Source organism: Ictidomys tridecemlineatus, chromosome 10, assembly GCF_052094955.1.
Source record: "Ictidomys tridecemlineatus isolate mIctTri1 chromosome 10, mIctTri1.hap1, whole genome shotgun sequence".
NCBI lineage: Eukaryota > Metazoa > Chordata > Mammalia > Rodentia > Sciuridae > Ictidomys > Ictidomys tridecemlineatus.
In genome coordinates, this window is record NC_135486.1 from 115,144,732 (window position 1) to 115,171,967 (window position 27,236).

At 40.7% G+C, this 27,236-nt stretch overlaps 1 protein-coding gene and 1 long non-coding RNA gene across 2 annotated transcripts; one reads left to right on the forward strand and one right to left on the reverse strand.

The window, feature by feature from the left end:
* Window positions 1–951: 951 nt before the first annotated feature.
* On the reverse strand, window positions 952–9,747 carry Gjc3 (gap junction protein gamma 3). Its single transcript, XM_078023768.1, has 2 exons — window positions 8,995–9,747; window positions 952–2,322 (listed from the first exon to the last, which is right to left on the reverse strand). Exons 1-2 carry the CDS (start codon window positions 9,354–9,356, stop codon window positions 1,509–1,511), a joined length of 1,176 nt encoding a protein of 391 aa, XP_077879894.1. The 5' UTR covers window positions 9,357–9,747; the 3' UTR covers window positions 952–1,508.
* A 12,888-nt stretch (window positions 9,748–22,635) lies between these two features.
* On the forward strand, window positions 22,636–24,865 carry LOC144367454 (uncharacterized). Its single transcript, XR_013426844.1, has 2 exons — window positions 22,636–22,909; window positions 24,379–24,865. It is a non-coding gene; the product is annotated as an uncharacterized LOC144367454 (long non-coding RNA).
* The last annotated feature ends 2,371 nt before the right edge of the window (window positions 24,866–27,236 follow it).

The following is a 27,236-nucleotide window of genomic DNA, read 5'->3' on the forward strand; positions in this document are numbered from 1 at the left end:
CAGTAGTTTGGGTTTTATTTTGTATTTGCAGGGTTTGCCATTAATAATAATTAACGCCAATTGATGGAACACTCCCATTTGTACCTCGACAGATGCAAATGTCCCTCTTGTTTGTCCTTCACCCCTTTTGGTACACTTAGAAGTTGATTTCCTTTTTCATCGATGGTACTATTTCTTAGTGTTTTAAATCAAGACATATCTTGCCTCATGAAGCTTTAAATTATTATTCTGAGTTTCCCAGAGGAAGTGCTCTTGTCTAACCTTTGTTTGGAGTCCTGCACCAGGCCTACTGTCCTGCCCACATGATTTTCTGTTGCACCTCATAGCGGAATCTGCATATCATCATCTTTCCCATCTGGAAGTGTCTGGATGCTTACACCAATAAATTTTGTAACACACTTAAAAAAAATAAAAGAAATTTTAAAAATAAAATAAAAATGAAGAAAATAGAGGCTTGTTATGGCTCAGTGGTAGAGCGCTTGCCTAGCATGTGTGAGGCACTGGGTTTGATCCTTAGCACCAGATAAAAACAAATTAAAAAATAAAGGTATTGTGTCCATCTACAACTAATATATATAATAGTATATACATATATATATACACTAAAGAAAATTAAAAATAATTTTAAAAAACAAAAAACTATAAAGAATACACACACATACACACACACATGAAATCAGAGCCATCAATGGTCAGTGGTCAACGAGCCATAAACACCTGAATTCTAGGTAGTCTTCCCAAATATGTGTCTGTGTGTTGAATAATCTTGATATTAAGAGAGTTTGGGTTATGTATATACTTGGAAGGCCAAAGTTTCTAACTATGACATATGCTGCAGGGCTGGGTGGCATTCACAGATGATAGGTCTTTGAAGCTAGGAAGGAGCACAGAATATGGAACAGAAAAAAAAATAAGTGGAGTAACTGACACAGGAAAGAGCAGCAACAGGAATGCCAATAATAGTCATCAGTATTTATTGAGGATGGCAAGAGAAGTCTGTGGTTTAAGGAAGCTTTTTCTGGCTGATGTTGGAACCAAACCCAGGAAAATTGTGATGCTGACACCAGGTAATTGTGGGAAGACAGAGTCAGGAATTCTTTAAAGTAATGTTTTCAATAGCCTGGGCCAATGTGGTCCTTTGATATCCTTCGAGAGCCTCTAACTTGTCATGGATGTGAATCCCCACTAACTGAATGCTTCAAAGAAGATCCAATCATAGGGTTTCCTTCAGGCAAGCCAAGTGCCTTTATAACTTTATAAAGTAGAGATCGAGCAGAAGCTGAGACATTTCCTAAGTAGGAAAATTGAAGGGCAGGCAGTAGAAGGGACTGGTACTCGCATCCTGGTCCATGGGCAGAATTGTCCAATTGATGGGGATGGGCACTGGGGGATGGACTTGGGGGCAGTGGTCATAACTCATCTGCCTGAAAACTGGTTATCTACTTGGAACATATGGAAGTTGTACTTCCCAGAAGGGTGAAGGATTTGCCCCCAGGTAGATGGAGACATCAGGGACAGGAAGTGAGAGGGTCTTTAGGGTCCTTCTCACCTGCTTCTAGAAACTGCTCTTTTGTTTCCACCACTGGGAAGTTGCCAGTTGGTTCCTTGTGTCTTGTAGTACTCTCTGAAGTTGAGGAGGAAGATTTGTGCTTCAGGATCATCCACCATCTCCCCAAACCCAGAAGCACCAGCTCCAAAAGAGTAACCAAGAGACAGAGGCCAGTGAACCCAAACATGGTCTTTAGGAAGATGGTCTTCTCAGAGGGGCGGGACAGATTACAGGTTACACTGCCAATGCAAGGCTCTTGGCGACATGAAATGGAGCTGGGAATGTTGAACCCATACAAAAGATACTGCCCCCCCAGGGATGCCGCTTCAAGAACCAGCCGAGCACCCAGCTGTGCCACATAGACCCAGAGAAGCTTGAGGTTTCTAGCCGCAGAGACCCTTCTGCTGCTGTCCCCTTTGTGGGTCAGGATCTCTTCCTTCTTCATCACCTTTTCTGATTCTTCCCAGTGCTCAATCACATGATAAAGGGTGAAGCCTAGATAGAGGACACTGGGCACAGCCAACAAGATGACTTGGAAGGCCCAGAAGCGCAGCGGAGAGAGTGGGTGGAAGGCATCGTAGCAGGCCACCTTGCAGCCTGGTTGCTGAGTGTGACACACAAATTCTCTCTGATCATCACCATAGATCCCAGGCCCACTGGCAGCCAGCAGCACAAGACGGACTCCCAGAAGAACAGGAAGCAGGAGGCGTCCCACAGGGGTGGAATGCTGGCTCTCCTCAGCCAACAGCTGCCTCAGGAACCTGCCACACATCCTGTAATGGGACAGAGGAGGATGATCAGTGAAGGTGTTGCTCATTGCCCTTTAGAGGGAGCTTGTCACTCTTGACCTTGTCACTGCTAACTGGAGGATCTGAAAAGCCTTTCTGATCCTCTCCAAAGACTGGTCAATCAAATATAGCATTAGTCAGCTTTGCATACCTACAACACAGCACCTGAGGTAATTAACTCTATAAAGAGAAAGGGCTCATTTAGCTTACAGTTTTGGAGCTTCAAAGTGCAAACAGAATAGCACAGGTTTGTTGAAAATCATCCATTGAATACCTCACTTCATGTCTTGGGTGGAAATGGCAGAGACGACATGTTGGAGCAAAATGCTCACGTATGCAATCCAAGGAGAGGGTGGGAATGGATGGGGTCCCACAACTCCTTTCATGAGCACCTCTTCAATGACCTAAAAAATTCCCATAGGCCCCACCTCTCAAAGCACCACCCAATTCAGTCACCCAGAGAGCCAAGTCTTTATATATGGACTTTTGGGGGAATATTCATGCAAACTACAGCAAATATCAAGATTCTGCCCCTATTTAACTAATTGAATCATCCATGTAAGATAATATTACAGTAAAGAATGTGTGTAGGGGAGCTGGGGTTGTGGCTCAGCAGTAGAGCATTCGCCCAGCATGTGCGAGGCCCTGAGTTCATCCTCAGCACCACATAAAAATAAATAAAATAAAGGTATAGCATCCAACTACAACTAAAAAGTAAATATTAAAAAAGGAAAGTGTTTAGGTGTGTATGTGTGTGTGTGTGCATCTGTCTCTCCCTCTCCCTCTCCTTTTCCCTCTTCCTCTCTCTCTCCCTCTCCATCTCCTTCTCTTGACAGTCAATAGTCAACAAGGCATAAACACCTGAATTCTCCGTAATCTTCCCAAGTATGTGTCTGTGTGTTGAATAATCTTGATATTAAGGGATTTTGGGTTATGTATACACAAGAATTGATCAGAAATCAGAGCCCTCTACTGTCTTTCCTATTCCTATACCCCTCCCTTCCCTTTGTTCACCTTTGTCTGATTTACTGAACTTCTCCCTCTCTCTCTCCCTCTCCATCTCCCTCTCCCTCTCTATCTTCCTCTCCCTCTCCCTTTCTCTCTCTCCCTCTCCTGATTTCCATTTCTGTATTCCTGGAATGGAGAACTGGCAGTTTGAGAATACCTATGTCCTTCTTTTCCTCCTCTCTTTCTAGGAAGGAGGAAAAGAAGGACATAGTCCCAAAGACTAATAGTAAGAAACCAGGGTGCACTTTTATTTCTCAGCTTTTCTACCAGGTCTGGTGCCACTAACAACATCATCTTAACCATATCAGTGCTGACACTGGGAGGGTACGTGCATTCTCTTGCCATCTGCTTTTCTCTGGTGCTGTGCCCCTGGGTGCTCACAGGTGTACTGGAATGATCTCTACTCCCATCATGGTAGCAAGACTAGAGGGGGACTATTTAAGGAGATTGATAGAGATGGGATTAAATAAACAGATTGAATTTCAAGGCTTAGTTTAGTCTGATGCTCTTTGAACCTTCCAAAATAGAAACAAGAGAATGATTTGAGGGGCTGGGGATGTGGCTCAAGTGGTAGCGCGCTCGCCTGGCATGCATGCGGCCCGGGTTCGATCCTCAGCACCACATACCAACAAAGATGTTGTGTCTGCCGAGAACTAAAAAATAAATATTAAAAAAAATTTTAAAAAAATATAAAAAATAAAACCATAATAAAAAAAAAAGAGAGAATGATTTGAAGGTAACCCAGGAGAATCTGCCATGATTAAAGGCCACGGGGATTTGGGGCCAACACCAGAAATGAGAACACAGAAATTCAATTTTTTTTACTCTCCTTTGCCATTGGTCTTTGGTTATGTATCTCCCTCATGTTGATGGACAAGTTTCAGACATGCATTAAGTTCCATGACCAAAATACCATCATGCTTCAAACCCAAGTTTGCCATATTGATCTCTGCCCTAACCAGTAGGTTTTCTCAATGCCCAGAAGCTGTTTACAACAATTTCCATTTAACCCAAATCTTCACAAACCTGGTTCTTCTCACTGCCAGAAGACAATGTGCTATGATCTGAATAGTGGTATCCTCCCAAAATTCGTATGTTGGATCCCAGTACCAAATGTGGCAGCAATCAGAAATGGAACCTTTAGGTCATAAAGGCTTTGTTCTTGTGGGATTAGTGCCTTTATAAAAGAAGCTTGAGAGAGCTTTTCTTTCCACCCTTCCATCATGGAGTACACAAAGAAGGCACCCTCTGTGAAGATCAGGCCCTCACCAGATGCTATATCTGCTAAGACCCTGACCTTGGACTTCCCAACCTCTAGAACTTGGAGAAGTACATTTCTGATGTTTATACATTATATAAAGCCATTTTGATATTGCAACCTGAACAGACTAAGACATCATACAAACTTTCTATTCCACAGAGGAAATAGAAACTCTCAAATGAAATTCCACAGTTACTACAGCTTACTACTAAGATAAATGACATCTCAGACAGAGATGGCCCTACACTTGCCCAATGTTATTCTCCCAAATCTATTTACTAGGTCTCTACTTTCCTGATTCTTTAAAGATTTGATCCCCAAATTATCTTCCCTGTAATTCAGATCTCTTACTTCCTGTTCCCTCTCTGGCTTTGAATATGCTTAGCTATCTCCCTTTAACTCTAATATCAATTACCTGGATTTCTAAGTTAACATGGCAGTAAATGAGACATATCTAATTTGTTTCATACCAGTTTCCAAATTATAATACCCAGTAATAATCACAAAACAACTTTAAATGAGCATGAGTATTATAAACTATATATAAGGACAAAGCACATGCCAAAGCTTAGGCAGAAGGGATGGACTGAGATGCTCCCAAGGGATCATTCCAAGGGTCTTAGATTGACCAGATAAATGTTTACCAGATGGAACACAAATGTGTTTTCAGCCACAGGGAGTCAGAGTTTGAATCTCTGCCTTCCTTCAGGCTCTATACTTCTACCTCCATCATAGACTATTAAACTTATGATGGCTATATTAGAAGTATATTGGGTTACTGAGATTTTTCTCTTAAAATGGGTAAGATTTTTAGAAGGCTTCATTTTTAATCTCTAAGAAGATATAAAGTTGGTCTCATAATTAAAGATGTAATATTAAAAATATTTCTTTCCAAAACTCCTCAAAAAAATGAGAATAGAATCAGGTGCAGTGGCACACACCTGAAATCCCAGCATCTCAAGAGGCATAGGCAGGAGGATTGCAAGTTTGAGGCCAGCCTCAGCAACTTAGGTCCTAAGCAACTTAGCAATACCCTGTCTTACAATAAAAAATTAAAAGGGCTGGAAATGTAGCTCATAAAAAGGGCTCAGAATGTAGCTCAGTGGTAAAATGTTCCTGGATGCAATCCCTGGTTAAGAGAGAGAGAGAGAGAGAATAAATGGATTTTTTTAAATGCATATACTCATGAGAAATAAATAACTGAGAAAAATTAATCAAAAATACTGCAAATAGAATAGGACATGAATCATAGCGCAATTAAAATTTGAAGGCAATATACGATATTTGCAGGAAAATCAAATTGGGGCACTGGAAAACAGACTTGGGAAACTCTTTTAGAATTGAGCAGAAGAAAATAAATAATGAATGTAACAAAAAGAAAGTAAATATAGGAACAATATCTTTTTTAATTCTGAAAATCAAGATAATAATAAAATCACTACAATTCTAACCTAAAACTCTAAAATGCTCCAAAATCCAAAACATTTTGAGCACCATCATAATGTCACAAGAAGAAAATTTCATACCTGACTTTATTGGACACGTGCATCACAGACAAAAGGCAAGTGCTCTAAAAATATTATATAAAATTATCTTCAGGGCTGTGTGAGTATGTATAAAACAAATTAATTTTGTGTTTAGACTTGATTCTCAGGCTCATGATACCTCACTATGTCTATGCAAATATTCTAAAATGTTTTTTTAATCCAGAATTCAAAACACTTCTGATCCCATGCATTTCAGATAAGGGATACTCAACTTGCAGCTGACTTACTGCAAGAGAAGCACTTAGTAAAGTGCCTGAAAAAAAGTAATTCCTCCATAAATGTTTGACTGTTTTGTTTGAGTTGAACTTGAGCTCCACAGAAGACCAAAAGGAACATCTAGTTCCAAAGCTGGTGCTAGGTCACTCAACCTTGGCACTAGTTGGAACCCAATAATTCTATTTGCCTCTCTGCACAGTGGAAGATGTTTAGAAGCATGCCTGGTGTCCACCCACTAAACACCAGCAGCATATTCTTTCCAACCAAAAAGGTCCCCAGACACCACTAAATGTCCTGGGGGCAATTTCATGCCCCTGGTTAAGAAGCACTGTTACAGGGTAGCACTGGCCTATCATTTCTCCACTCTTGGCCTCTGTGAACAACTCTGTAAAGTAGTATGTCTGTAGACATTTCAAAGACCTTCTCAAAGAGCTTTTCTGGCCTTCCATTTGGGGGACCAGGATACTCAGTCCACCTTCCAGGTTGGATACAAATCTCCCCCCAATCAGTCCCTTTTATTTTGAGGATGCCCCCATCCCACCTCATAAGCTACAGGGTCCCTGGAGTTGAGGAGACAGCTCCAGGGATCTGAGATTATCTGTCCTGGCTCTCTTGGAGAGTTATCAGACTGAATAGTAACTCAGAAAATTCTCAAATTTTGGTCTCAGCCTCATCTTATTTCAAAATGCAGGCCCAATATATCAGGGATACCAGACCTGATTATAAGATGAATATTATTTTGTTTTGTCAACATACCTTATGTACAAACAGAAATATGATAAATTGTGGTATATATGTGTATTAATGCAGCTGGAGTTGTGGCTTAGTGGTAGAGCACTTACCTAACGTATGTGAGGCACTGGGTTCAATTCTCAGCACGTATGTAAATGAATAAATCAATAAACATCTAAGGAATGAATCTTTAAAAAAAAGAATTGTAATGCAAAAAGAAAAAAAAAGAGTGCATGTATAATGGCATAATTTGGCATGAACATACTTTATATACAGAGTTACAAAAAATTGTGCTGTAAATGGGTAATAATGAGTGTAATGCATTCCACTATTGTCATGTATGTAAAAAATAAATAAATAAATGTTTAAAAGAAAGATGAATATTATGATGAAGAAGCAACGCTTGGGTAAAAAGTTAATTTCCCCCACCCCTTCCCTCTGTCAAGCTGTCTTCAGGGAACCTAGTCAACCCTGGGTCCCTCTCTATTGGATTGTAAATAACTGTCTCCAGGAGTCTGAGGATTCCCTCTTGAAATATAAACACTCCTGCTTTCCACAGGCCATAAATTCAACAGGTGCCTGTGAAAAGAGTCCTTTATTCTTATACTTTGTAACTTTCTGAATTCTGTAGGAATGTAGCTACATTACTTATTTGCTAGTATAAAGTGTAGGTTTCTATGCCAATTAACTGCTGTTTAAACTAGAACCTCAGAGGCTTAGTTCTTGGAAATAGAGCTCTTGGGGAGATGAAGTCAAGTCATCTTGAGTTACTGCTGCCCGTGGTAAAGGCCACTTGGTGATAACACAGGCATGTATTTCACTGTCTTTCTTCTACACCTTTGAACTCCTTATTATAAATTCCCTGTGCCTGGTCTTCCGTCACACAGACCAAGAATTCAAACCCACTAAGTTGTAATGGTTAAGAAATGATGTCAAATTTCCTATAAAAGCTCCATGTAACTGCAGCTCAAGGCCCAGAACTTTAAAAGCACTCATCTAGATCCTCTGCATAAATAAACCCAAGTTCTGCAGCCCTCCCGTGTTTGCTTGGTCTCTTGCTGAGCATGATTTCCAAAACACCAGCACCCATTTAAATGCACTCCCAGCAGACCTGAAATGTAATAAGGGGCATGCCTAACAGGGTCCAAGGTCAGGAATTCAAGCACTTCCCACAGTCCGTATCTCTGATTTCCTTCCCCATGACCTCTCTCTTTCTTGTACCCACCCTAGGACCATGCCAGACAACCAAATATAGAGGAATCGTTTGCAAATAAGTTTGAGAATTGGCAGAATCTGAGCCCTGTCCAGATTTTAGTGAAGCATCACCTGTGAGTTCAAGAGTTGGGAAAGCAAAGAAAGACTTTGAGCAGATTTTCAAATAGCTAAAACAAATTCTTCAAATTCCATCATGATTTTGGAAATAATTTTTCTAAGTTTATCTTGTGTCCTTCCTTCCTTCCTTCCTTCCTTCCTTCCATTTCTTTCTTTCTTTTTTCTTTTGGTGGTGGGGGGGGATTCCACTGGTGGCAGAACCATCCCAGAGAGTTTAGGAGTAAGGGAGGGAATGTCCACCAACAAGGGAAGAACCTGTCAATGCTCACCCAGGCTCATTGCTCCCATCTCACAGCTTTCCGGAAAAACACACCAGATGCCTCTAGTCATCTATTCTATTCATATTCTAGTATGGCCATGAAGCATCAACACCAGCATCAGGAAGAATGCATCATTTCCTAGCACATATCCAACTTCTAGATCATATCTGGATCAATAATATCCCCTGGTGATTTGTGTGGTCAGAGCTGGAGAAATGTGTCTAGAGACCAGCAGCCTCCCGCCACCACTACTACCGGCAGGCCCTGTGCCAACCTGGCAGCTCTTCACCCATGCACTCACCTGCTCTCACCAGGCAGCTCTGAGCAGAAGCACCAAGCTCTGGGGAAAGAAGCAGAGAGAAGAATCCTCAGGCTGAAGCCCTGCAGGGTCCCGGCTCTCCCCTTGGCCCTGCCTCCTGGCACTACCCACTTCTCCCCCCTCCCCTTGTCATTCCTGGCATCTTCAATGCAAAGTGAAAGAATTGCAGCTGGAGGAGCAAGCACAGCCCTGCTGTTAAAGCATGAGCTCCCGAGAATGACTGTCTGTTGTTGAAGGCGAGGGGTGTGCTCTCTAAGAGAACAGAGACAGGGATTCTCAGACCCTGAAAGGGAAGCCTCTGCATATTTCTGTGGTGGGGCCTTGCAGACAGCAACAGAGAGCATTACAAAGGGTTTGAATATCTACCAAAACCCCTGCTCTCCTGCCCCAAGTATTGAAGCATAAGTTCACCCACAGAAGAGTGTGTGTGAGTGTGTGTGTGTGTGTGTGTGTGTGTGTGTGTGTGTGTGGTTTGCTGCATTTCTTCCTCCTAGAATTCATGGTGACTTCCAGATGTCCTCTCCTCTTGACTGAGAGAAATAACACAGACTCCCCTCTCAGTATGATAGGCATCTGCTCCATGTTCCCCCCAGCAACCTAGAAAGCCCAGCCCTTCTCCACCATGTCCAAGGAGAATTGTGACATGGCCATTCCTGCCTCCACTGCTAGCCAGAATTCCCTCCATGGGAAGGGGCAAAGCTGGGCAAGCAGACGGCCAGTTAAGAAAGTAACTCTGGAGGCTGCCCAACGGGGAGTGAGGGACTGGTTCTAGGCTGCTTCTTTGTTGTTGGAAACAGACCCATTGAGAGGAACAGGCAGCACTCAGACAGAAGAAGAACTCCAAACTTTATTTTATGCCAGCAGGCCCAGAGGAAAACAAACTCCAAATTCCAGGCTATGATCCAGTTTCTCACAACATTTATAGGTTATTTGGCCTCATCTTGGACCCATCCTATCATTGAGGGTGGATTTTTCTTTTTTAAAAATTCCTAATCTACATGACTGAAGGCCTTGGTGGAAGGGAGGGAGTCTCTAAAATGAAGTACTTTTATAGAAACAAATAAGATGAAATGGCCCTTTTCACAGGCACCTGTTAAATCTCTAGCCTTGAAAGCCTCACACAAGGGTGTTTACATTTCAAAAGGTTGAAGTCAGAGACAGCTGCTTACAGCCCAAAAGGTAGGGACCCATGGTCAATTAGGTTTCTTGAAGAAAGCCTCTCAGAAGGAAAGGAGAACTGAGTTTAAATTTTTACTTTACAACCAGGTCTGGTTTTGCCATCTCATTCCTCAATTTGATGGCCTCTTAACCTTTTTAAGGGACATCATCTTTGTCCGTATCCTCTAGGCTAAGCTGCTGATAACTCTGGAGGACCATCTGGAAGTTCATGGCCTACAGGTGGGGGGAGACAAGTTGAGTCAGTATGTTAAGGATGCAGAGACAGAACGGAAGTGCCAAAAGGAGCATCACAGTAAATAGACCAATACAGAAAATAAGAGCAGTCCGTTTATCTCAGTTAGCAGTTGGTTCCTCAAGCTTCTGCCATGCATAGTCAACTCCCAGAGTGACCAAAGTAGGGCTGTTGTCCTCAGGGGCCTCTGGGCTGCCCTTGTTTATTTTGGATGTTCAACTTTCATGGTGCAGCTGAATCAGGAATGTACTCCCAATCATATGAGGCTGGTTTTACCCTGCTGTGATGAATCTAAGAGACCACTTGGCCATGTTCACTGGAGTAGGGATAGATAAAATGACAGTGAATCGACCCCTCCAAAGAGGCTTTAGGGGTTGGACATTTATTTCATTCTTTTACCTAAATAGCATCTCCTAGTTTAAAGTGGTAGGCGTAACATTGTTTAATTTTTGGGTCTCATATACCTCTTATAATGGGAAGAGGACACCCATGAGAAATCTCATGATAGGAGAATTCTGTCTGTCTAATAGGGCTAGACCTAGTAATTAACAAAGCATTTGGCAATATTTGATCCAGTGTAGGTGGGCTTCCAGATATGCTTTGCTTAGTTGTAGCTTCCAGATGATCTTTAACCCCTTTGCCACAAGTTGTACCACCTTAGCCACAAACACTGGCCCATGCACAGCTGGGCTTTGGTTATAACTCTCCTGACAGATGTTCAAAACAAAGGTTGGTTAATATTGGCCTTGTCCCTATCTACTGTTAAGAATAAGCTGAGAATCCTCAGGGGATCACTTTTGGGAACTTGTGAGAAGCCTCTTAGCTTGTCTAGTGCCATCTTCTAGAATATGGTCTTGCTGACCCTATGTGGCTTCCCTCAGAAGCATCAGGAATATTCCTTTCTCAAATGGCCCTCCTCTGTGCAGAATGTGCACTGATTAGCTTCCTGTCCTCTAGGATCCTGTTGATTCCCCTGATTTGGAGGTCATGTGGCCCAGAATTATAAAGCTCTTAGGGAAGTCCCTATCATTCCCTGGGCCCAAGTTGATCTCAGAGGGCAGGAGCCAAATATTGGTTATTTTCCTTGGCTCTTTCATTTTCTTATTGTTTGTCTCCAAATTTGGGGTTTAATCATCTAGCAGGCCAGTTACACCAGTCTTAAAGTAAGAGTACTGTGTTCTAAATTTAATGTCTATAACTTTTTAAATATTTATTTTTTCGTTATAGGTTGACACAATATTTTTATTTTATATTTATGTGGTGCTGAGGATTGAACCCAGTGCCCCACGCATGCTAGGCGAGCACTCTACCTCTGAGCCACAACCCCGGCCCCTAATGTCTATATTTACAGTTGTTTACCCCTTCCATTTAATTGAAGTCCCTATTATGCTGGAAGTCAGCCTTATATTTTGTCTAGCCTACAGGTGATGGCTCATTATTTCAAACTAATTCAGGTTATTGTATTAGAAGTTGTACTTCTGTAAAGCCCTGACAGATAAGAGTCATAAAGTTTCCATGAAAAATACAAAATGAAATTAACAAGAGTTAAAAACATATTTAGGGACTCAGCTCATCCAAGTCCCACCACAACCACCATGCCACTCAGGAGCCGAAGCGTGGCCGCCCGGCCAGCCAGTCGCCCAGTGGCACCTTCTGCCCATCCACCTGCACACCCACCGCCCTCAGCAGCTGCCCTGATTCCTGCCCCCTCAGGCCAGGCGGGTCTCATGGCACAGATGGCATCCACGGCCGCTGGGGTAGCCATGGGCTCTGCCATGGGACATGTCATGGGCAGTGCCCTGACTGGAGCCTTCAGTAGAGGAAGCTCAGAGCCTTCCCAGCCTGCTGCCCAGCAGGCCCTTACCAGTGCTGCTCCACTACAGATGGAGCCTTGCTCCTATGAGATCAAGCAATTTCTGGACTGCTCAACCACTCAGAGTGACCTGTCCCTGTGTGAGGGCTTCAATGAGGCCCTGAAACAGAGCAAATACAATCATGGTCTGAGCTCTCTCCCCTGAACATGTTGGTGCAGACTCATTGGCCAGCTCTGAGATGGCTCCTGGGTCCTAACCCTGCACCCACCCCATCCCCTTACAAACAGCTGGACCATGATGACAGATTGTAACTGGGATTGGGAGTAAGAAGGAGGTTTCCTACCTCATAGATGAACTCAAGTCACAAATGTGCAATTAAAGATTTTATTTTAAATCACAAAAAAAATATTTAGTTTTTATAATAGCTATGAACCAAGAAACATATTTTGAATCCCCAACATTTACTGAAATATTATATTCCTTGTTTATTTTAAGATCACATTAATCCTTATATCAAAAATAAAATCTGTCTTTTAAACATAACTTCAAATGAACTTGAGTGGTTATCCTAACATGGAATAGGGTGAGAGGCAGAGTCTTAACTCAAGTGAGGTGGTCTCTTGACAAATCTTAGGTAAGATGTTTTATTTCTGAAACTGACCATTACCTCTTTCTCAAATATTATTTGTATAAAGTTTTCATATACCATTTCCTGAGTCTATATAAATATCAGTTAACATAATTCAAAATTACATCTGAAAATGAATTAAACAAGCTAAGACAGCTTTGAACCTCTTTTGTGGAAAAGTGACAAAATGTTTTCATATCCCATATTGTCAACCTTTAACTAAATTATGCTCACCTTGTTACCTGCCAAAAATGCATTCAAGTTCCCACCCCAATGTAAAGAGCAACACAAAATATTGTATATAAGTTACTGATAGCAGGTTATTTTTATCCAATTTCAAAATATTAAATCACATAAATTTCCAACTAAATTTGGTATTTTTATATAAGTCTGAAAGAGACTACTGCTATGAAAAACTTTAGTTTGGAAAACATCAGCTTGGTAAAGTGTTCTCCTAAACTTTATATTTTAAAGATTTGTATCCTTGGAGGACATGAATACATATAATATACAAAAGCTAGTAACAGCATTCCAATTACATGAATGTCCTTGTATTAATCAAGTTTAACTTATAAGAAATTTTTAGAATCCGTAGAGTAGTGTAATAATCTAAAATTACAGTTGTTTGTTTAACCAGAGTCGTATAAACCTTAATCCCGGGCTGGGGATGTGGCTCAAGCGGTAGTGCGCTCGCCTCGCATGCGTGCGGCCTGGGTTCGATCCTCAGCACCACATACCAACAAAGATGTTGTGTCTGCCGATAACTAAAAAATAAATATTAAAAATTCTCTCACTCTCTCTTTAAAAAAAAAAAAAAAAAAACCTTAATCCCTTTAAGATTAGTTCCCCTAAATAGTGAAGCCTAACAGATACAAGAAATTATCCTGATAGATAAAAGCAGATAAATGTTTTGAGGAACCCTTGCTACTTGAACATATTTAGAATTAAATTCTGGTTTATATCAATACATTAATATTTGACCTCAGGAAAAAAAAACCTTAAATAACTTCAACTGATTGTGCTAATTATAGCCAATTTAATCACACACAAACCTCTTGAGATTTACCCTTCACAAACCTTGTGTAACTTACTTAGACATGCTACAATTTGTTCACTTTACCATACAAAAGACTTCCTTATCCAGAAACATTTCCTTTCCCTTCTAACTTTTTATATTTCCATACTGAGAACTTTCTTATATCTCTTTCCTAATGCTGACCCTTTCTTAAAATTTACATTCTTAAACAATCTTCAAGAAATTTCTGAATTTTTCTAATTACTCCATTATATTTTTAATTAAATTACTTATTTATTCTAATTTGTTATATATAATGGCAGAATGCAATTCATTTCCTGTTACATATAAATAGAGTACAATTTTTCAAGTCACTGGTTTACACAAAGTATTTTCACACCATTCATGTCTTCAAACATGTACTTAGGGTAATGATGTCTAATTTATTCCACCATCTTTTCTACCCCCATCCTCCCTCCTTACCCCTCCCTCCCCTTTGCCCTATCTAAAGTGCCTCCATTCCTCCCATGCTCCACCCCACCATTGCCATTATGAATCAGCATCCTCATATCAAAGAAAACATTCAACCTTTGGTTTTGGGGGATTGGCTTACTTCATTTAGCATTATATTCTCTAAACCCATCCATTTATCTGCAAATGCCATGATTTCATTATCTTTTAATGCTGAGTCATATTCCATTATGTATATATACCAAAGTTTCCCTATCTATACTGAAGGGCATCTGGGTTGGTTCCACAATTCAGCTGTTGTGAATTGTGCTGCTATAAACATTGGTGTGGCTGTGTCCCTGGGTATAGACCAAGGAGTGGGATAGCTGGGTCAAATGGTGGTTCCATTCCAAGTTTTCAAGGATTCTCCATACTGCTTTCTATATTGGCCACACAATTTTTCAGTACCCATTTATTAATTTGGTTATTTGTGGGTTTTTGTTTTTTGTTTTTTGTTTTTTGTTTTTTTTTTTTTTTTGGTGTTTAGCTTTTGAGTGCTTTATATATCCTAGATAATGGTGCTCTGATGTGCTCATTCTAAAGATTTGCTCCCATTCTGTAGGTTCTCTATTCACCTTACTGATTATTTCTTTTGCCTAGAAGAAGCTTTTTAGTTTGAATCCATCCTACATATTGATTCTTGGTTTAATTCTTGCATTATAGGAGTCTTGTTAAGAAAGTTGGGGCCTTTGGGAGTTCATAACCCACTTCAATCTAATGTATTAAATATGATATGTCAAGAGCTTTGTAATGTTGTGAACAACCAATAAAAAAATAAAAAATTTAAAAAAAATAAAATAAAATAAAATAAAATAAGCTAATTAAAAAAAAAAAAGAAAGAAAGTTGGGGCCTAATCCAAAATGATGAAGATTTGGGCCTACTTTTTCTTCCATTAGGCACAAAGTCTCTGGTTTAATTCCTAAGTCCTTGATCCACATTGAGTTGAGTTTTGTGCATGGTGGGAGATAGAGGTTTAATTTCATTTTGTTACATGTAGATTTCCAGTTTTCCAAGCACCATTTGTTGAAGAGACAATCTTTTCTCCAATATACGTTTTTGGTGCCTTTGTCTAATATGAGATAACTGTGATTATGTGGGTTTGTCTCTGTGTCCTCTATTCTGTACCATTGGCCTACTGGTCTATTTTGGTGCCAATACCATGCTGGTTTTGTTACTATTGTTCTGTAGTATAGTTTAAGTTCTGGTATAGTGATGCCTCCTGCTTCATTCTTCTTGATATGGATTGCTTTAGCTATTCTGGGTCTCTTATTTTTCCAGATGAATTTCATGATTGCTTTTTCTATATTTATGAGGAATGTCATTGAGATTTTTATTGGGATTGCATTGAATCTGTAAAATGCTTTTGGTAGTATGGTCATTTTGACAATATTAATTCTGCCTATTCAGTAACAAAGTAGATCTTTCCATCTTCCAAGATCTTTCTTTCTTTAGCATTCTGTACTTTTCATTGTAAAGGGCTTTCACCTCTTTCATTAAGTTTATTCCCAAGTATTTTTTTAGGCTATTGTAAATGGGGTGGGTTTTCCTTGATTCTCTTTCTGAGGATTTGTCAATGATGTACAGAAATACCTTTGATTTGTGGGTGTTGATTTTATATTCTGCTAATTTGCTGAATTCATTTATTAGTTCTAGAAGATTTCTGATGGAATTTTGGGGGGGTTTCTAGGTATAGAATCATATCATCTGCAAATAGTGATGATTTGAGTTCTTCTTTTCCTATCTGTATCCCTTTAATTCTTTCATCTGTCTAATTGCTCTGGCCAGTGTTTCAAGAACTAGGTTAAATAGAAGTGGTGAAAAAGGGCATCCCTGTCTTGTTCTAGTTTTTAGAGGAACACTTTCAATTTTTCTTCCTTTAGAATGATGTTGGTCTAATTATTCCATCTTAATAAGATGAAATACTTTATGTTATTTACACAACTGAAACTTTTTTGCACTTTTTGAACATAGAATTATATGTTAGAATTTTAACTTTTAGTAACTTTGTTTTTAATGAAGACACAGAAACAAAGCAATCTCAAACTCTTATCTGTTTAACTAACTTTTTTAATTTTTGTAGTTGTAGATGGACAGAATGCCTTTATTTGTTTATTTTTGTGTGGTGCTAAGGATCAAATTCAGTGGCTCACAAATGCTAGGCAAGTGCTCTGCCACTGAGCTACAGCCTCAGCCCCCATGTTTAACCAATTTAAATTTAACCTTTTTTAAAATGTTTAAGTCATGTAAACTAAAAATTATTTGATATTTTTATTAAATTTATGAGTACTCATTTATCTATAAACATATTTTGATACCATCTACCTAATATATGTAGATACAACATATAATACACAGATGTACACAAGTATACATAAAATCAACAGGAAATACATAAAACCAATAGGAAACAAACATTTTATAGCTTTTCCTTCAATAATTGACCTCTGAACAAAAACAGTAGGAAAAACAGAAGACTAAAAATTCCAGTTGGACAAAACAAGACTAAATTACTAGTCTTCTTTTATTAATATACTCCTATCTCTCTATCTATCTCCTGCATATATATTATATACATATAATATATTGTTACTTTTTTGCATCATTACAATAAATCTATTCATTGTAAGTTGCATACTTTATAAAGTGTTCTTGTTGTAAAAAAAATAATAATAATGAGACAGATACAAGGTGCAAAGGCAGGGAAGGTGGCAGAGTGGCTCCTTGTCCTAACAGTTATGTTTACATTAGATCATTAGTATCATAACCACATTATTGTCTAGAGTATCAGTAAGGTTGCTTATTTTGCAGTTACATTTCAGAGTTACAATATGCAATGTTAGGAGCTTTGCGCAGTTCTCAAGAAAGTCCATGGTCTGAAGTTACTGTTAGGTGGGCAGCTCCAGGAGCACTGGAGCTTGGTGAAACATTGTAGTTATCAAGCAAGCAAGTCCCTTTATTCCCAGGAGCCATATGCCAGCAATCAAGGTCGAGGATTGATGAGGCTCTTACATAGAGGCTTCTCAGGGCATTGCCATACCAGCTAGGCATTGTACATATACTCGCTATGTTACTAGATCCTAAGAGAGATTGCAGGGCATTCTAAGGGTGGGAAACAGGGTGCCTGTTACCCCCCAGGGAGTTTGCTCATCAGGGGAATGCTTCCCTGAACATTTCCACTGTCAGACTCCCTACAATTACAATAAATCTATTCAATATAAATTGAACACTTTATAGAGTGTTCTTCTTTACCTTATTAAGTACAATTTAGTTTGATATTATGAGCCTAACACCCACTTAATTGTGATTTTTCTTTTGCTTGATAAAACTTTTGTGTATCGCGTGAGGGTGTGCACATGCATGTGCTTCCAGTGCTGCAAATTAAACCTAGGGTCTCATACCTGCCAGGCAAGTGCTCTAATGCTGAGCTACATCCCTGGACCTAATTTTCAACCTTTTTGAGACACTTTTTATGTTGAACACAAGGCTGAGTTTTGCTTTGTATATCTAATATGAATACATTTTTCTTTTATTTGACAAGGCTTTTCATTATTTTATTATATTTGTCTCATTTCTATAGTTTTTGAAACTCCTTTACCATGTGGTCTATGTGTTCATTGTTTCAGGTATGTCTTTTTTGAAAATTTAAAAGGTCTGTATTTTTTCTTGCTTTTGTTTTCTTACAGAAAATTGAACCCAGAGGCATTTAACCACTGATCCACATCCCCAGCCCTTTTTATTATTATTATTTTGAAACAGGGCGTCCCTAAGTTGCTTAAGGCCTCACTAAATTGTTGAGGCTGCCTTGAACTTGCGATCCCAAGTCACTGGGAATACAGGCATGCAGCACCATGCCAGGCATTTTAGGAGGTCTGTATTTCATCTAGTAGTTATCTTCTAACCTGAACTTCACACAGAATACCTTCTCTTTCTGTACACAGTCTCTCTAAGTAATGATCTCATTTTCTTTACTCCCTATTCAACTGTAGTATTTGCTTACAGTTCACTCCTTGATTTGCAACTGTTACCTCACCCATCATCTCCCCTCTCCTTCTCCCATGCAGTTGTTATAGTTGTAACAAATTTTTGACAAAATGTATACTATATTCTCTACTGCAACCATTATCTTCCCATTTTCTCTGGTTTCTACTGTATTATTTGACAACCAGTCCCTTGTGTTATGATTAGCTGAATTTTATGCTATAACTTTTTTTTTAAGAAGGGCCATGGGAATAAAATTTTCTGAGTTCACATATTCAAATTATTTTTCTATTAATTTTATGCTTTACTTTCAGTTAGTGTGGGATAAATTATTAGCAAAATTACTGGTATCACACTCTTTTACCTGGGCAGAAGATCAATTCCAATGGGGCCATATCACCTTCCATTCACCTGCTTATTCTCCTATCTTTTAGTATCTTAGCTTTTTGTCACTGTGACAAAAAAAACACCTGAAGAGAGTAACTTTGAGGAGGAAAAGTTTATTTGGGTTCATGGTTTCAGAGATTCAGTCTATGGTCAGCTGACTCCATAGCTTTGAGTCAAAGATGAAGCAGAACATCATAACACAAGCGCATGGCAGAGGAAAGCAGCTCAGGACAGAAAAACCAGGAAGCAGACAGAGCTTTACTCACCAGGGTCAAAATATGAACGCCAAAAGCATGCCCCAGGTGACCACTTCCTCTAGCTACAGCCTACCTGCCTGAAGTCACTGCCCAGTTAATCCATATCAGTGGATTAATCCACCAACTAGGTTACACCTCTCATAACCTAATCATTTCAGCTCTTAAAATTCTTGCATTGTCTCACACATTAACTTTTGGGGACATCCCATATATAAACTGTAACACTCATCTTTTTTATTTATCTGGCAGGAATCAGTAGACAAATTAGACCTGAGATTTGAAGTGTAGTTTTTCACCCCTTCATCTTTGGAGAACTCACAATACACCTTTCCAAAAACTATTCACTCTCCAAAGTCAATTCCCTCTCCCTATAATTTAAGACAATCATATAATTTTATGCAACTTTGACAGGGTATAGGGCTTAAGAATGGCATAACATTAATATTTGTTGTTGTTTTTTATTTTTGTTTTTGAAACATTGCATCTCAGACCAGCAAGTCACTTTGCAATATATGATGTTGAACTTCCTAAGCATTGCATCTTGAAATCCCAAGTGTTTCTATGTAATACCCAGTTTCACTAATGTAATTTGGAGTTTTAAAATAATGGATATTCATCAAGCCACTTGGAAAGTGGAGGCAAGAGGTTAACATGCTCAAGGGCAGCCAGTCAACTGAGACTCTGTCTCAAATAAATAAAAAGGGCTGAAAATGGAGCTCAGGAGTGGAATGCTATATCCCTAGTCCTGCAAAAGAAAATAATGGATCTTCTAAGTTCTGTGTGGGTGTTCAATCACCCCTCATAGCACCCCTATGATGTAAGGTTATCTCCTTTTACAGAGAAGAGAAATGAAGAATATAGAGTGACTTATTCAAGAGTTGAAAAGTTGGGATTTGAGCAAGTAATCTGGCACAGATGACAAATCTCTAAATACCACTATATTGTTAGCGTCCACATTATTCAGATCACCAGCCTTACAAAAGCTTTTAAAGATAAGCCTATTGTAATTTCACACTCTTAAGAAAATTAAAGCCCTCTGTTTACATATTCCATATTATTTTTAAGCTTTATTTTATTTATGTTTATGTGGTGCTGAGGATCAAACCCAGTATTTCACACGTGCTAAACAAGCACTCTACCACTGAGCTACAGCCCCAGCCCCTACATATTCCATCTCCTAATTACTAAGTCCACAATTCACCCGGTCTCCTGTGAGAAATAGAAAGTCTAAGGTCCATTTTCAGAATACAGTATATAGCTTTAAATGTGAAATGATTTGGGATGTTAGAAAGGCAGCTGGAAAGCAGAGTGAAAAGTGACAGTTAATATCAGAGTGTGAAGATTCACAGCCTCTTGACAAACAGCTGAGAAGAAAGCCCCACCTGACCAACAAAGAGACACTGTGTACCACAAAAGGCACTCAATTCAAGGGACTTTCCATCCACAAGAGAACAGCCAATAAGGGTCAATAAAACCTAGGTGAAGACTATGTACCCCATAGTCCTCAGCCAGTCAGAAACCAGGGAAGGGAATCCTGTCCTCTAAGGAATAAAACACTGGTTATACCCAAATGGGAATCCCTGACCATTAGGCAACTGATCTTGCAAAGCTATCATTAAAGTAAATCTGGCTTTTTGTTTTGCCTTGTATGCTCAGTCCTTTCTTTGGCCTTGGACAGGTGAGAATGCTTCTCACAATCCCAACCCCAAACCGGGCTGACAACCTTGACAACCTCCCCGTCCTGACTAATGTTATCCATCTACCTACTGTGCCAATTCTATGCCTTGAATTCAGCACTTTACTTAGTTTCAGGCAGAATTACTGGATCATCATCCTAGTGACCCTGTCTCTGGATTTGCTTGCCTCTAGTCCACTCTCTGCATTGCGGATGGAATAGTTAACTCCATTCTTATTTAGACTTACTGAAATATTTACTGGCTTATTTCCTCAATGTTGCTTCTTAAATTTCACACCTTTCTCCTGGGTTATGTTTTCTTCCCCACAAAGGTGCTATACCCCAAATAAAGCAAGAATTGTCATACCATAAAACACCAGGAGTGGCTACGCCTACAGAAAGGGAGAGGAGGCAATGAAGAGAGGACTCAAGACTTTTGTAAAACTGGAAATATTTGACAAAGATCTTCACTTATACAAACTTTTTTTATTTTGTTTTGTTTTGGGGGCACAAGGGATTGTACTCAGGGGCACTTAGCCACTGAGCCGCAATCCCCAGCCCTTTTTTGTACTTTATTTAGAGATAGGATCTCATTGAGTTTCTTAGGGCCTCACTAAATAGCTAAGGCTGGCCTTGAACTCACAATCCTCCTACCTCAGCCTCCCCAGCTGCTGGGATTACAGACAAGCACCACAGCACCTGGTTTATCCAAACTTTTTGTTAAGCTCCTGAACCTTCTCCTAGGTTCTTATGTACACTTTCTTATAAAATAGAGTTTAGGAGCCTGGATAAATGAGTTTAGCAAGAATACTCAACTCTTCCTATCTGATCGGGCTCCATCCTCCAACCCCAGGATGATGCCTAATCTCCAAGGCCTTCAGCGAGACTACTTTAGGTGGGTTTAGGAAATACTTGCTGTCTCCTCTTAGTTATTTTCCATCCATTGACCCCCACCTTGCCCCTTAGCTATGAATAATCATTGGCCTATACTACATTTGAAGTTCTCAATCTCTCTTCCCCACAGCAAAATTCTATCATATGGACCTATTGCAATAGTGCCCCTTCTTGAATGAAATCTTCTTTACAATGCTTTAACAAGTGTCATTGATTTTTTTTCCTTTAACATGTTCTGTTCCTCAATCTGAGCCTTGTTTACACAAGTGTTTGCATTACACTTACTTGCTAAGTGACAGGTTTAAATTTTATATCGCTTCCTCTATGTGTGTTCTTTTGCACTATAAAAGGCAAAGAAGGAAAGAGAGGGAGAGAGAAATATAAGACCCAGAGGAGTGAAGTGTACTTCCCAAAGTTGCACAGCAAATCTCCTGACTTAATCCTGGGGTCTTTCCTCCTCCCCTATAGCTGACTCAGGACTGGGCGTCTTCTGGACTCCTAGAGCACATATAGCACTAGATCATTGTCCTCATTCTTCTATAAAGTTATGCAAGGGCAAAGAGTGGGCACAGACTGGAGGAGGGCAGAGAGCATTTAAAACTCCTCTCTCTCATTAAAATCAGGGCATGAAGGCAAGCTCAACACACTATGCGTCTTCCCACATGGCTCAGCCGGCAGCAGGGGACCCTGAATTCCTAGTCCCTGTTTCCAAATACCTCTCCAACCGTCTGTCAGAGATCTGAATCCAAACATTTGGTCCCACTCAGAGAATGAACACTGCCTACTGAAGCGGTCTATTATAATAAAACTCCTCCAGGAAAGAGCAAAAAAGAAGACTCAATAAAATGTGCCAGATACTTTTCTAAGCATTTGTCCAATTCTAACTCATTTTGTTACCAGAATCCTAGGCCAGAGGCCTGAGGCCAGGTCCAGACACTCACTACAAAAAAAAAAAAAAGTAGAAAAAAAATCAGTGAAAAACAGGAAAGAAAACTTTAATCTATATGGCCATATTGGGAAGGCAAAGGGAGACCTAGCATCCCAGCTCTGTCTTTGGGGTGCCAACAGGAGCTTTAGGTTTAAGTAGAGGATGAATTAAGGTGGGGGGGAGAGGTCTGCATAATTAGGTAGTCTTGTTCAAACTGTGGTCTGGTTGATGATTCTCTCAGTTCTCTTTCTGCCAGTGGCTGCAGAGAACTCCTTAACATCTGAGGGGGCGATATCCACTTGTTGCTCAGGATGTTTACCTGTGATCCTGGAAGGGGCAATTCAGTTCCCGTGAGATGTTTGCTCCTGGAGGTGAAGGACAAGGACCCAAGACTTTCAGGTACCATTCCAGGAACCTAAAACAGGATGCTACAAATTTCCCTGAAAATTTGACTTCACACATCAAGAGACCTGAGGTAGTGTGGGTAAATCCAAGTATAATAAACCTGTATTATAGCCGGGCATGGTGGCACATACCTGTGATCCCAGCAACTGAGGAGGCTGAGACAGGAGGATCACGAGTTCAAAGACAGGCTCAGCAACTTAGCGAGGCCCTAAGCAGCTCAGTGAGACCCTGTCTCTAAATAAAATAAAAAAACAGAGATGTAGTTCAATGGTTAAGTACCCCCTGAATACAATCCCTAGTACCAAAAAAATAAAAATAAAAATCTGTGTTATTTGGGGATTTGGGGGGGAGGTTGTACTGGAGATTGAATTCAGGGGCTCTCAACCACTGAGCCACATCCCCACCCTATTTTGTATTTTATTTAGAGACAGGATCTCACTGAGTTGCTTAGCACTTTGCTAAATTGCTGAGGTTGGCTTTGAACTTATAAACCTCCTGCCTCAGCCTCCAAAGCCACTGGGATTACAGATGTGTGACACCATGCCCAGCATTGTATTATTAATTCCCATATAAACACTCCTTAAATGATTAGCATACTTATGTGCAGAACTGAGTGGGAACCTGACCCAAAGTTTAAGGTGATCAAGGAGACAGATACAAAATGAAGCCAGAGATACCAAGCGTTATCCTACACTTTGGATACCCACAGGGTACCTTCAGGCCTAAGAGTCACTGCTTTGAGCAAAGCCATTCTAAGTTCCTGTTACAATTCGACCCTCATTATGATCCTAGAAAGTAGGTATTAGTGGCATCATTATGTTATAGGTGAATGAGGAAACAAAGGTGTGGAGAGGTTGAGCTCACCTGCAAAGGCCAGTAAGATGGTAAATGGAAGAGGCAGGGTCAGAACCAATGATGGTTCTGGAGTCTGGAGCCGTAATTCTCTCCCTCCGCTAAACAGCTTCTCAGGGAGGAGTCACTGAGTCAGGTGTTGTCAGCACATTTCTGCTCAAGGCTTGGAATCATATTCTTGAGAGCTATGACCCCCACCGTTCAGTGCTATACAGATGGTCCAGCCAGAGTGACCAAAGTCCTTATCTAAATGTCTGCAATGGGGGCAGAAAGTGGGGAGATGGACAGGGCCCAGTGCACAGGGACATTTTTCAAAGTTGCATGAAATTCTCCTGATTCCTCAATGGCCCCATTTATAAATGTCCATAGTCTGGGTCAGTGTGGGTATCAGGGGAGGAGGCCAAGGTTGGTCCTAGGATTGGGGGCAGGAGGTTCTGCCTAATGATTTCTAAGCTACTGTCAGGACCCTAAAGCACCAAGACAAACTTCTCTTTCACAATAACTTTCTGAGGATTGGTGCCAAGAAAGAAGCCCCCAGGGTTAGAAGGAGTTCTCATTCCACTTCTTCATTCCACCAACAATGCCCTCCTTGTCCCTTCTCTTCCCACCAGATGAGACGGGCCTCCTCCCACGGCCATATGTTGATGATGTGTGCCAGGATCTGGAGCCGCTGGGTACCCAGAGAGCAAGCACACCCAAAGGAAGGGAGTGGAAAGAAGGACAGCAGTTCAGTATCTCTGCACCCCAAGAACAAAGGGAGGAGGGATCTTTCTTCTCTCCTTCCCTCCCTCTTTCCCATTGGAAGAAGGCTCTAGGAGGGGTCAGCAGAAGAAAATCATCAGAAACAGCAAGAAAACATCTCCCCATAGAACTAAATACCTGGGACATGGCGGGACATAAAGAGAAGAGATCCAATCTAGTCCAGGGCCAACCATCACAAGGAAATCTGGAGGGGAAACAAAACTATATTCAAATGATGGCTTCAGAATGTGCAGGTTTTAAATGTGCAATATTTACAAAGAGTCAGCATTTGTCACCACTGTAGCAAAGATTCAATTTAGCAACAAGTTCAACTCAAAAAACCAGAGTTCAGAGGGAGTATTTTGGTTTTATTTCATGCTGATCCCTTCTGGCTCATTACCCAAATTTTCTAGTAAGTTCTCCTTCCCGCATGTTCTGGCCTTAAGGCAATCCTCTGTCTGCCTCCTTCAGTGCTGGGAGGAAAAAGTCAACAGGAGGAAAAAGCTGAATGCCGGAAAGGAATAGGCAGCTGTTGACCTCAATGACCAGACCATTCCCTTCTGCCCAGTAGTGGGACTCCCTAGCTGACCCCACACCTCAAAGTTCTCTCCACTTTCACAGGTCCTTAATCTGTGACCACAACAGACAGTCCTGGCTCTGTGAAAGCCTTCCTAAGTTTTAGACCACTGCCCACCCACAACAGCCAGGCCTTCTTTCTGTTTGGTGATAAAGACAGAACGCTGAGCCCCTGGGACCCCAGCTGGTGAGGATGGAGGATAGGAAGACAGCTAAGTCCAGAAAACCATGAAGGAATTTTTCACAGCGAATTTGAAAAACATCAAAAAACTCTTCCAAAGGCAGAGAAGGTCAGTGGACTGAGGTTTGTAGATTTTGCAAGCTCTTGGGGCAGCTCCCAAGTGGGGGTGAAAAAGAGTGTTGGCAGGAAGAAAATATCAGAGCCTCAAACAGATGTAGAGATCCCACTTGACATGACAATAGTCTTTTTTATTGTAACCACCATCTTGCCCACCAGGTGACCCTGGCACACACCCCAACCTTATAGAACAAACAAAGCTACTGAGATAGTCATCAAACATTGTGTTCTGGCCCCTTGTTCTGGCCTCTTGTTCTAAACTTACCTTGGACATATTAATAACTTTTTAAAAAAATGCTTTTAGTTGTAGATGGACATAACAATGTTATTTTATTTATTTTTGTCTGTGGTGCTGAGGATCAAACCCAGTGCCTCACATGTGCTAGGCAAGCGCTGTACCACTGAGCCCCAACCCCAGCCCATGTTAAGAGCTTTTGAGAAAGGCCAGATACATTCTGATTGCCCATCTTTGACTAGCTTAGCATATAAACCCCTTCTCCTGCCTTTGGATACAGGAGTCTACCTGTCTCACACTGCCCAAGACAAGCTCTGCTCAGAAGTCCCCAATAAATTGCACTTTGTGCAATCCACTGTCTACCTCCTTCTTCAGTCTCACATCTTTTGCATTTGACAGCTGGTTCTTATACCCTGGGACTGGAATTTTTCTGAAACAAAAAGAATCAAAGGTGCCAGGCGCCGTGGCCCATGCCTATAATCCCAGTGGCTTGGGAGGTTGAGACAGGAGAATCGCAAGTTCAAAGCCAGCTCAGCAACTGCCAGGCGCTAAGCAACTCAGTGAGACCCTGTCTCTAAATAAAATACAAAATAGGGCTGGGGATGTGGCTCAGTGGTCAAGTGTCCCTGAGTTCAATCCCCAGTACCAGAAGGAGGAGGAGGAGGAGGAGGAGGAGGAGGAGGAGGAGGAGGAGGAGGAGGAGGAGGAGGAGGAGAACCACCAAAGGCGACAGTAGACATGCACAGAATTTAGAGACTCTGACTTCAGAAAGAAAATTTAGGGGAAAAAAAGCCTGGACTATTTTCTAAATAGAGGTGACTAAGACAGAGAGGATCCTAGGAGACATTGGAACAGAAAACTTGTGGGCAGAAGTCATGAGTAACAGAAGAGATGCATACTAGGTATTTCTAGTAGATGGTATTTATTGAGTAAGTATTATGGACCACTGAATTCTCATTCCCCTCCCCCCCAAAAAAACCTCCAGGATAACACTATTATTATAATGTCCATTTTTAGTGATGAGAAAATTGAAACAGAGAAATTAAATCATTTTCTTAAGGTCACAAACTTAGCAGATAGTGATAGAGGTGAGAGTCAAGGCCAAGCACTGCTTCCCTGTGAAATGTGAATTTGCTAATAATTCTCACTCTACCAGGTAAAATCCTAGTTAAGAGGATTTCAAATAACCAGAAGGAGATTGAAGTCCTAATAAGGGTTGCACTGATCCCAGAAAGTGGGAGTTCAGGAAGGGGAAAGGGATGATAAATTGTTGAAAATGGATGGAGGAGATAGAGACATCAAGAATCAGGACACCGCTGGGCGAGGTGGTGCATGCCTGTAATCCCAGTGGCTCAGGAGGCTGAGGCAGGAGGATTTCAAGTTCAAAGCCAGCCTCAGCAAGGGTGAGGTGCTGAGCAACTCAGTGAGACTCTGTCTCTAAATAAAATACAAAAAAAAGGGGGGGCTAGCTAGGGATGTGGCTCAGTGATTGAGTGCCCCGAGTTCAATTCCCAGTACCAAAAGAAAAGAATCAGGACATGGATGATAAAAGCAGGATAGAAGAGAAGTCCTTCGCAATCATTAGGGAGAAAACCTTTGCAATCACTATACTAGGCGAT

Bases quoted from the DNA above. Each gene is read 5' to 3' on its own strand.
- Gjc3 (XM_078023768.1), bottom strand. From the start codon at position 9,356: ATGCTCTCTGTTGCTGTCTGCAAGGCCCCACCACAGAAATATGCAGAG. The intron at 2,323-8,994 runs GTGAGTGCATGG...GTCCCATTACAG, and splicing joins GAGCTGCCTGGTGAGAGCAG to GATGTGTGGCAGGTTCCTGA.